This window comes from Pleurodeles waltl, chromosome 3_1 (assembly GCF_031143425.1).
Source record: "Pleurodeles waltl isolate 20211129_DDA chromosome 3_1, aPleWal1.hap1.20221129, whole genome shotgun sequence".
Lineage (NCBI taxonomy): Eukaryota > Metazoa > Chordata > Amphibia > Caudata > Salamandridae > Pleurodeles > Pleurodeles waltl.
Window position 1 is genome coordinate 1,919,195,990 of NC_090440.1, and position 12,366 is coordinate 1,919,208,355.

The 12,366-nt window shown below is 45.0% G+C and overlaps 1 protein-coding gene across 3 annotated transcripts in view; it reads left to right on the plus strand.

Annotated features, from left to right (window-relative positions):
- Window positions 1-12,366, plus strand: part of DPH1 (diphthamide biosynthesis 1) — a 1,238,545-nt gene that overhangs the window by 1,034,562 nt on the left and 191,617 nt on the right. For all 3 annotated transcript variants that reach the window (XM_069226145.1, XM_069226146.1, XM_069226147.1), the window contains one exon: window positions 10,590-10,690. In XM_069226145.1, the coding sequence (XP_069082246.1) occupies window positions 10,590-10,690 (101 nt within the window). The remainder of the gene's footprint in view (window positions 1-10,589; window positions 10,691-12,366) is intronic.

Consider the following 12,366-nt stretch of genomic DNA (forward strand, 5'->3'; position numbering starts at 1 on the left):
GATCCTGCTGTGTGACAACAGTAGATCAAAGTACCCACATGGAACCAACCACAAGCAAGAAGCCATCTGTAGCTCTAGCTGACTGGAGGAGAAATAATAATTTCTCTTCTTTCAAAATCTGAATCAGTCATTCATGTATAACACAATTTCCTGCACCGATATTGTGTCCATTGATGTGGGTTTTGTTGGTAGTTCATAATAAACCACAGTTACAGAGGTTGCAGTTGTTGTTCTTGCAGCATTAAGTTCCCTCATTGAAACTGTCTCTTCGTGTAAAGCTGGAAATATACCAGTCTCATCAGTCCACAGGAATGGGGATGAAGATTTCAATATGGCAGGACTCTTCTTGGGCGGCTTTCTTCAGAAGAGGGAAAGGATGTATTGATCTACTCCAGAGACACTTGGTGATGATGCGGGTCTGCTGAACAGAATCATCCACATAGTGCATTTTAATATGATTGATTGACACCTTTATGTTCTTCTTTGTACCAGGAAGCGGCAAGATTACTCTGAGTGAGTTCCACCCTAAGAAGTGGACCAGGTGGTCTGTACGATGTCCAAAGACTTGTGTATCAGGGATATTTTCCTGAACTAGCATTCCACTTTAGGAGGATCCTCATTCTACTATGCTGGCCGATTGCATGGGAAATGGATGTGAATATAGCAGTTGTACTACCAGAGCAGACATAGCATTCCTATAGCACCTGTACCTCATTGTAAGCTACATATGTGTAGTCTGATGTGCTGGGGAAAACCCTAATTACTAGGTTTGTCTTATTGTCCTGCATTTGTAAATATTTAGGCTCTAAAATGTCTGCTTGAAGTACATTTAAGATAGCTGTTTGTGTTTTTGTCCAGTTTGTTTCAGAAAACCTTGCAGTGAATAATTCATGCTAGGGCTTAATCAGCTGATCATAGTAGGACAGGTATGCTCTTTCAAAGTTAAGAAACTCCATTGGTGTTTGTAACTTCCTTAAAGTTAAAAGTTCTAATGGGACTTGGAGTTTTTTGAGCTTGCAAAGTACTGCACTGCTGTAGGGAGTCAGGTGCCAATCCTTTACCCTCACTGGATAATTCATACCCAAGGAATATTTCATTACGATGTGCAATTTTAGATTTCTTAAAATTAATATTATATCCATGTTGGTCTAAAAGTGCCACTGTCCTGTCCACCCTAATCCAGTGTTCAATCAAATCATCTTCTGTTATATAGATGTCATAAATATACTTTCACATTCAGGATCTTCCTGTAAGATCTCCATTATACTTACTGCAAAGAGTCAAGGACTGTTCTTATACCCAGTGGTGGCTCGCTGGAGGAAAAAAAGGGCGGGGTAGGGCGGTGCGGGGAAGCAGTGGGTCGGGGGGGAACATGACAAAAAAATAATATAATTTAAAAAACGTACCTTTTTGCTCCGCACCTTGCTGCTCCCATCTGCTCCTAGACTGGACTGCAGGCACAGCCTCCCAGCCTGCCTGCATCCAATCCTAACACTGCTATCATGCTGCTGGCAGCATGAAAGCAGCATTAGAATTGGATGGAGTGCCCAGCCAGGGCGCTCTGTGGCAGAGTGGAGGTCTCTGCCTGCTGTCTCCAACACAGCAACTCAGTGCCTTCGCTGATGGGTTGGAGAGAGCTCATGTGTGCATGTGTGTTTGGCCAGCCCGAGACGGCCGTCCAGACATAGATGCACACTGATGGGGGAGTCTTGTATAAGTGTACTGGAAAACACTGAATGAAAAAGCAGTTAGATACTGGGGTTCAGGTGCTATGTTTTGACTAAAAACTGCATTAGATATACCTAACATTGTTTTTTTATTTTTTCCTCATTAGATTAATCATTAGTCAGGTGCTCTGGTCATTTTGTACAGCATGTGTATGTGCAATTACATTTCTATAATTTAAAACTATTTTGTGTGAATTGTCAGATTTTAACTCCAGAAGAAATAGGAATGTTTATGGTGGAATGACAAGGCACTACTGTGCCCTGATATTGTAACTGATCTAAAATAGCTGTTATATTGCACTTACCTTCTTGCTTAAGAGGCTATTGAGCCTAAACTTGGGGTTCACTTCTTATATCACAGGTGAAACCGATTCTTTGTTCCACCTCGCTTAGTTTCTGTATAATGCAGGAGCATGGTTTAGGGCCTCTTCTTGCAGATAATTTTCCCTGAGTTCTTCATGTACTAAGAAGGAAAAAGTTAGCTTTATTACCATCTCACCTAAAGGTGCATCCCTTATAAAAACCGTAAGCCAGTCAGTCTCTGCAATAATTATACCATAAGTATCCAACAAATGACTTCAGAATATAGCTTTAATTTTGACCAATGTCAAACCCTCATTTTGTATTTGTATATTCTAAATCCTGTCTGGAGAGTTTACGTATCTATACCATGTCTCAGCCTGTAAATATGTTTTAGCTCCTTGAAAACCTGGCAGACTATTATAATTTCTGCTGCACTGTCCTGTGGCCGTATTATGGGTAGTGCCTCTGGGGCAGGCATGTGCGCCACGGGGGCACAACGGGCATGTGCGCCCATGGGACACTATGGTATTACAGAAGTGGCTGCAGGCACTTGTGCGTCCCATTCTATAATACTCATACGTCTGGCACACAGGCAGCGCCAGTGGTATCTTAAGAGAGTTTCCATCATTTGCATGGGGCGTGGCATGAGGGAATCATTTTGCCTCTGCACCCATGCCCTATTATGGATGCAACCTCAGAGGCAAACTCTTAGGAAGCATAGTGACTGTGCACCACAAAGTGGTAGTGCATTGATATAGTGCTGCCTGAGGGCAGCCCTTTGGAGAGAGAAAATGGGATCCTATGCCCCCCCTTGGGCATTCCTGTGCATGCCGGTGCTGTCACTCTTTGCGCCCCCTGCAGGGGGATCTCTGCCCCTCTTTAAAGTGCAGGGAGCTGCCACCTCCACTGTAAAACACAGAGCAGCCTGTAAGCAGCTGCTCTGTATTCTACTGAATACACTGAACCTAGGGCAGGCTCGAGTTTGCAGCCACCCTGGGGGCAGCGCATTCAGGATTATGAGACGTACTGCCCTAGTCTGTGCCAGATGCACCTGCCAGGTAGCTCCTTCGTTTTACAGGAAACCTAGATCACCAGACCATGCTTAATGTTCTTGGTATCCTGATGGAACTTCTAAGTCGTGATACGATTTTCCCAAAGGATTCTATAATGGATTGTAAAATTTGCTTGGCCATGATTGACTTGAAACTCACAATGAGGTAAGTGCATGGTAGGGTATGAGGAGTGGCAAAGTCCCACCGCTTTGTATTTCCTGTCTTTCTGAGCCAGTACCTTTGAACTATAATGAGGATTTGAAAGGACTTTCCTGAGTTTTGCAGCCCTTGTAGATTCGGGCCAAGATATAGTGTTTCTAAGACAGCAGCTCAAAAAAGGACTGCTTTGCCACCGAACGCCCCATCACCACTATCAGTTACTAAGCCTTCTACAACTGTTCACTCACCTTATAAACACTATGCTTGATACTATGACTTGCATTAGAATTGAGGCTGTAATATCAGGTGCAGCATGCTGTGGGGCCCGTCATCTCATTGTGGAGCACTGTGCTCAGTGTCTGGGCTGCACATTTGTGGGGGCTAGGAGAAAGACTTTCTCTGCAAGAAAAAATATACCCGGCCACAGGAACACCTGCTTCCTGCAGCTGCAAAATAAAAAAAAAATGCTTACTATGAGTTGGACTGCAAACAGGCTCCATGGCTCACCATTTACCACTGAAGTGTACACGGAAAATGGTATGTGCGCTCAAAATGGGACTGATACAGCGGCAAAGAAGACAGTCGTGTGTGCAGTGCAGAGGCCCATGTGATGAGTCCCTTAAAAGCATGCAGTCCTGGATATTTATGACTCTTATCTGACAAGAACAGAAAAGAGACCATTTGGGCCTTCTCCCTCCTGCTCATAACTCAATTTGGTGCAGGAACGGGAAGCTCAACAGTGAGCCAGTTAGCTACCTGCCTCTCGCTCAGGGAATAATGTTCTTTGTTCCGCTTGCTGCAGTAAGTGTTTTTCCACTGGCTAAATTCCAGGGCTAAACGTAGAGCCCGAAAGGGACCTGTTTCTATTGCCCTTTTTAGGGCAAAGCCCAACAGATTTGTTAATGACATCTTGGGGTTTGTAACTCACATTTGCTTGCTTTCTATTTGCTGGCTCTACTTGTTTTAGGCTGTCCAGCTTGAGTTTGTCCCTTCTGTTGCCTAAACCCTATTTACAGTGTTGTTCCACCGATGCTTTAGTTCTTTAAACAGGCCTTTAAATCCTGTTGTTATCTTGTTACATTTGTGGTGCATTCAGAGTCAGAGATCAAATGTCAGACTCTATCTTCCAGGTAGCTAGGTGTTTATTTTTCTTTCTCTGACTTCAAAGTGAGTGACAGCATCTATGTGAGAATCATGCTGGCTACTGGGGATGTGCTTGAGGAATGATGTATGATTTTTTTTGCTGGCGCACAATTTAGATGCCTGTAAATGAACGTTGCAGGTCTTTGAGAATATATTAGAATTAGAAAGCAGAAATGAAGCATACTTTCTAGTAATTCGGAAGTGTGAATGTAAAACAAATATGTTAATACTATCAAAACAAATCAATGCAGTAGATGATATTTCCACACATTATTGTGTCTGTGCTGTATTCTTTATCATTAAAACTGTATGTCTGTGCAAATGTAATGGCCATTTCAATTGAATATGTGTTGTCTGTAATGACAGTACGCTACCACACCATGCATATTTCATTTTAATCCACTCCACTCTACACTGATCCACACCAATGCAGCCTACTCTGTGACACTCCACACTATGCCACTCCACACTATGCCACTCCACTCTGCACTGCACTCTGCTTTCTACCACTCCACACCACTCTGTTCTACACCTTTCTACTCTAACCCACTCTACTCTATGCCAATAACCTCTATCCCACACTACTCTATTTTGCACCACTGCACTCTTTGCCACTGCACTCTACACCACCCCACTGTGCCCACTCCACCTCACTGCACTCTGCCCATCCGCTCTACTCTATACCACTCCACTCTATGCCAGTGCACTAAATGTCAGTCCATACTATGCTGCTTTAATCTGCTCTGCACTCTAGTGTGCAACACTCCACTCTCAGTCCAATCTACTCCACTGCACCTGGCACCACTCCAATCAGCGCCACTTTACTCTGTAATACTGCACTCTGCTTGCACCACTTCACTCTACGCCAACGCACTCTACACCACTTTGCTCAAAACCACAACACTGTATGCCACTGCACTCAACACCAGTCTACTCTTCACCAGTGCAATTTACACCACTATACTCTACAACACTTTACGCCACTGCACTATATGCCACTAAACTCCACACCATTGTACTTTACGTCCCTGCACTCTACAGTTATCTATTTTGCTCTGCACCACTATACTCAGTGCCACTGCTCTCTATGCCGCTCTGCTCTGCTCCACTCTACACCTCTGCACTCCATGCCAATGCATTCTGCACCACTCTGCTGTACATCACTGAACTCTGAGAGTCTACTCTGCTCTTTCTGCCACTGAACTCTGTGCTACTCTATGCCACCGCACTGTACTCTGCACCACTCTACTCTATACTCTTCACCACTAGCGCACTGTACGTCACTGCACTCTACGCTACTCTGCATCACTCTACTCTGCGTCACTGCACTCTATGGCAATCCACTCTAAGCCTCTCTGATCTACTCTGCAGCACTGCCTTTCATGATACTGCACTCCAAGACATTGCACTCTACTCCGAAACAATCTACTCTACACCACTGCACTCTGTCACTCTATTCCACTCTGTGCTATTCCACTCTACGCCACTCCATTCTACGCCACTCCATTCTACGCCATTGTAGTCTACCCTGCACCACTCCACTTCTCTGTATTCTATGCTGCTGCACTCTATGCCACTGCACTCAACACCAATGCACTCTACACCAATGCACTCTACACCACTTTACTCAAAACCAGCACACTCTGTGCCTATCTTCTTTGCACCATCGCACTGTACGCCACTATACTCTACACTGCAACACTCTATGCCACTCTCCTCTACACCATTACACTCTGTCACGTTACTCTGTACCACTCTACTCCACTGAATTCTACACAAATGAACTCTACACAACTCTACTCTACTTCACTGCACTCTACTCTGCAACACTGCACTCTCCACCACTGAAATCTACACTGCTGTACTCTGCAGACCTCTACTCTGTGCCACTGCACTCTACTCTGCTCCATTCTACTGCACTCTACACCACTACACCCTACAACACTACATTCTAAGCCACTCTAATCTACTGTGTACCACTGCACTCTATGCCACTTCACTCTTCGCCTCTCTCTTATGCACCACTCTACTCTGCCAGTGCACTCTGCTCCACTCCACTCTACTATTCACCACTGCAATCTACTGCACTCCAGTCTAGGTCACTCCACTCTACAGCACTCCAGTCTAGGCCACTCTACTCTGCAACATTGCACTGTACGCCACTACTCTGTGCCACTGCACTCTTTCCACTATACAATGCACCACTCCACTCTGCCACACTTAACTCTATTCTGAAACAATCTACCCTATGCCACTGCACTCTATGCCACTCTACTGTGCACCACTTCACGCAACTGCAGTGTATGCCACTCTACACCACTGTGATCTGTGCCACTACTGTATGCCACTCCACCCTGCAACACCCCACTTTACGCCACTTCACTCTGAAACAATTTGCTTTACACCACTGCACTTTATTCCACTGCACTCCACACCACTCTACTCTGTCCGACTGCACTCAATGCCACTCCACTCTGTTGCATTATTCTTCTCTAAATTAAGCCACTGTGCTCTACTCTGCTCTAATCCACTGCATTCTACACTAATGCACTCAATACCATTTTACTCAAACCCCAGTACACTCTTCACCACTGCACTTAATGCCAACTACTCTGCACCACTGCAGTCTATGCCACTATACTCTACAACACTATGCCACTGCACTCTATGCAGCGCTATACTACTGTGCTCTGTCACTGCACTCTATGCAACTCTTTTTTACTCTTCACCACTCTTTCCTACTTTTCACCACTGTACTCTGTCAGTGCTCTCTGCACCACTCTAAGCTCCTGTACTCAGACATGCTACTCTACACCACTCAACCTAATGCCAATCTACTGCACTGTACGCCACTTTACTGTACTCTATGCCACTGCGCCCTTTGCTTCCATACTCGACACCACTCTAATCTATTCTGCACCACTGCACTCTTCGCTTCTCTGCTGTACGGCACTGCACTCTATCCCGCATCCTTTCACTCTATCCCTGACTATTGCACTCTATGCAATTTACTCTACTCTGAAACAGTCTTCTCTACACCACTGCACTCTATGCCATTGCAGTCTCCTCTGCACCACTCTACTCTTTCCCACTGCACTCTACGCCACTCTAGTCTACACCACTTTACACAAAACCAATGCATTCCATGCTAATCTACTTTGCACCACTCTACTTTGTCACTTCACTATAGGCCACTCTACTCCATGCCATGACACTACACTCTGTGCCACTCTACAACACTACTCTGCTCTGTGACGCTCTACGCAACTCCCTCTGTGTCACTTCTTGCCACTTTACTCCACTTTATTCTATGACATAGTACTCCACCCTATTTTACCCCACTTCATGCCAGTCCACACCACCCAACTCTGATACTATGCCACTCCACTTTACTCTGTGCCACTCGACTCTACAACACTCTACTCTGCCATTCCACTCACCTACACTTCTTCACTCTATGCCACTCCACTCTACAATAATGTACTCCGCTCTACATCACTCTATTGTACAACAGTCTAATGCACTCTATTCAACACCCACTATGATCCACTGTATACCATTCCACAACACTCTATGCCACTCCTCTCTGCGACACTCTACTGTGACACCCTACTCCACTCAACTCTACTCCACTACACGCCGTGCTACTCCCTCCAAGGCATTCAAATCCACTCCATGACACTCCACGCCACCCAACACCACTCTATGCCACTCCATAACACTCTATGTCACTGTCCTTTACCTCACTAACTTTTAGCCATGACGAGCAGCATGTGTACACATGGCTAAAACATATTGTCAAAGTCAATAACTCTTGCATAGGGGAGACCTACTTGCATGGCCAGTGCTTTGTCAGTTACTACTTGTGCTCAGGACCCAGCCCATCTATCCTTAAATCCATTCCTGCCTGCCATTCTGTGACCGTGATCACCTTTTCTCAGAGTCAGTGAGAGGGAATGCGCTTTGACACCAACTTCCTGTCCAAGGTGCTGAAACTGTCTCTGCCTGGCGTGCACGTAGGTATGTTTGTGGTAGTTGTTCAGCATGGGTACTCGCAAACATTTCCCCATGGGCCACAAAACACTGTCTGTGACATGCCCGAGGGTCGCACTGATGCCAGTAGGCCGAGAGTAGGGGGGTGATGGAAGGTGGGCACAAGGGGGGGTGCAAAGTAAGGTAAAACGCTTATGCATTTAAAGACTTTTTTGAAGTTTGCTGACAGTTTATCGTGTTCTTACATATCTAATGCAACATATCTTCAAAACTAAATGTGTTCCTAAAGATAAGTTGTCTAGGCCACTTAGTTAATGTTTAAATAAAGTATGCCCATTTCACAGCTTTCAGAAATTTTCTGCTTTGTCAAGTTCACGAGGGGGCCGCAATTAAAGGTCAGGTGGGCCGCATGTCGGAAGCCGCTAAAGAGGTCGGAGCAATGGTGCTGTCAGTGAATAGTTGGAGGGATAGCTGGGTCCTTCCTGTGCGTGGTGGTAAACTGATACTTTGTCATGGAGTAGTGTTATTTAAGGAGCTGTGTCTTCAGTTCTTTCCTTAATTGGAGCAGGGTTAGGGACGCGTTGGCTAATCTGTGTGTGAGATGACAGACGTTATCACCATTGCCCTGCCTGCTTGTGACCTTGACACAAGGACGGCTGGATACAGTGTTTCTCCATTGTGCCTTATTTTTACTGCCTACAATTTGTTAGGGCTTATAATAGATACTACGTTTGCACACAACGACCTCTGAATGACACTAGCATTTATTGATTTTTGGTGATGACTGTTATGGTGCACCTGGTGCCAACCCCAATTGACATCCTGTGTAGATGAGGCCGTTCTTGCTTGTTCCAGGGCCATAAAGACCATGGTTCCACCAGTTATATTTTTCAGATCCCTGCATTCCTTGTACCCTCATCCATGCCAGTGGAGTGCGCGCCTACCTTCCGCTCCAGACTGCGAGATGCCCCGTTCATTGCTTGGATCCAGAAAAATATCTGACACACGGGGTGGAGAGGGTGGAAGGGGGGCAAGCATCAACGAGTGTTGATGGTAATGAGCGAGCGAGAGCAGTGCAGAAGTAATGTATTAAATGTCAGTGTTTCATTCATAATGTACCAGGGCCCAAAGATTTTCTTAGGAGGTCACCGCTGACACTGCACCCTGCTGGCACTGCCCTCTGCAGTCGCTAGAGCGCCCCCCTATTGTTCTGTCCCTTCAAATAACATAGGTCCCCATTTAGAGTTTGGCAAACAGGTTACAGCGTCATAACGTGTTGAGTATTCCGTCCACCTCATTACAGGCGCTATAGGAAAGGATATGCTGCACTTGTAATAAAGCGGACAGGATGTCTGTCCCGCATGTGAAGGACTGACCGGCCTTCCAGACTCTAAATCAGGATCATAGCTCTTAAGTAAGCTCTATTGCTGTGTGCAGGCCAGTGATCCCTAACTAGGGTTGTGTTATATATATATATATGTTTGCATTTTGCCTTTTATTTTCAAATAAGCAGTGCTCCCCATTCCTACAGAGGTGGTAAATGTGCTTTTCACGTTTAGTGTGAGCAGCTTTCATGGAACTATTTTTTTCTTTCGATTTTGATAATTGGTACTCCAGGCTTTACGATGAAAAATAAACTAGATGCATCAGAAGCCAATCAAAAAGCATGATTCGATGGGTTCCTTCTCGGACGTGTCAACTCAAAAGCTTCTGTTTTTATTGGTCGGATTTCTAAATACGGGCACGTGCATGCCCACTGGTCCCACGTCATAGATGGTACAAGAGGAGGGAGCAATATACAGAACGGACCTCTCCTGCCTCCAGTCAGCCAATGGCCAGTCCAGTGACTCTCCTTGCTTGGGATGTGGTTTGTGTGCCACTGCCCCTTTCCTGTGGTTACAGCAAATACAGATTAATGGGTCTCACAATTAGAAATACTGATGCTAAACCAGTTAATTCAACATATATGTCAGGCAACGGCAAAGTGAGCTCGGTCTTGAACAGGTGCATGCCTGCTTAAGGACTGGTGTTAGAAAATGAGTTACTGTGTTGAACCCCGGCAAGCACCTTTACAAATTAAGCAAAATGCAAGGCCTGAGAGTAAAGTGTCACAGAAGACCAATGTGGCACGCCCTGTTACCTCCCTGTTACCTTCATTTTTTTTTTTTTTTTTTTTTTTTTTTTTTAACAGTCGTCCACTCTTCTCTTGCAGCACTTGGAGTCACGAATTCAATCCCTTGGCCTCTCGCACATCCGGTTGTTGCTGTCCGAAATCTTTCCTCAGAAGCTGCAACTCTTTCCAGAGGTGGAAGCGTGAGTATCTTTTGGAGGCCTTGGCGCTTGTGCATGAGTGCCATGTGTGCGTTCTGGAGCCACAGGTCTTGCCGCCTGCATTCGAATAAGTGTTAGACATCTTTGCAGAGGTATTTGAATACTTATCAGTTATTCTTCTGTACGTGTACCTCCCCTCTGTCTATGCAACTGTAAGAAATCCTACTCTAAGATCGGATTAAAAGGCTGGATGCACGGCGTTTTTGAGTGTCCAGCAGAAAAGGTGTTGTTTGGATTTGAGTACCTGCCACACATCCTGGTGACTCCATTTCAGTACATTTCAGACATCCTTGCCCTGGTGCTTGGGCGGATCTTGGTGTCCTGGCACTTCCGTGAGTACTTGCCAGACATCCTGTTGCCTGTTTGTGGGCCTTCTCCGAGTCTGGTGCATACATCTGAGAAGCTAAGCGTTTCGTCTGTCTGCGTTTGAGTACCTGTCATATGGGACATTGGGAAAACTCCTAGTAAGTTGAGGACCGTGGGGTGGTTTTAGGGGTCGATGGACAAAGTGGTTAATTAACAGCTATGCAGCCTGGAAAACGGCCGAGTGAACACACTCAAATTTCTTTTAGACACAGATATCATTTGGCTTTCCAAAATTCTCCTGTAGATGCTTGGGCTCACTTACAACATTCTGTGAGGATCACATTTTCCTGGGATTCCTTTAGCTCCTACCCATAGCTGCCAGTCACGAGTGCCGGTGGCCAAGTTGCGTCTTTGAGTGATGACGAGACAAAACCAGAGGAAGGGCCTCTCTGGATCGAGAGGCGAGTCTTTTTAGTTCACCAGCAGCTGAAATATAAAGGGTGGGTTACACACTAAATGGACATTGGACGAACATCTTTAGTTTGGAGTATCCTCTTTTTGTGGTCGCTTTTTAATTGTTATTACAAGTAGATCACAAAATTGTATAGTGTCATGATGAATGTGCCAGGCATTATTGCCTAAAGAGCGCAGAAACTAGTCGACTTGAATATGAGTAGTTACTGACATGACACAATTCAAGAGACATGTATAGGTTTTTTATATTCTCATCTCCCACAGGTAGAATACAACTTGGTTATCCTGCAATAGGTGACACATTTTACATTTCTTTTGGGGAGCAGGATTGAAAAAGCTGTTTGGATATATTATGGGCCCACTTACATGTTCATCTTTTTGGGATCTAAATGGGATGGGGGACTCAAGACCGACAGCCTTCGGCCTCCACCTGCATTTGTTACCAATAGGGTGTTAGTAGTTAGATAAACCACAAATTCAATATTAGGTCGGTCTTGTCGGACTGGAATGACACAATAAGACATCCACCAGCCATGATAAAATCCGTTGGTGAAGGCATGATAGTGTTTGGAATAAGTGCCCCCAGAAGGTGTTTTGATGGTCCCGTTCTGTGTTAGATGTGCAGGGAACACTCAGTTAGACTTGGATCTTGGTGATGTTTTTATATGTCGACAGATACTAATTTAGAACATAGCCAGAATGAGTTGGTGATAATATAAGCAATGTTATACTACACCAAAATATCAACAGATGATCGTAAAGTATGTTGTCTGCTTATTCCTCAGTGTGCTCATAAAATCGGAGTTTCAGTACTTTTCAAGTATCCTGGTTTGTCTATTAGACACATGAATCCTGGCACCTTCTTTTGAGTTCCTCTT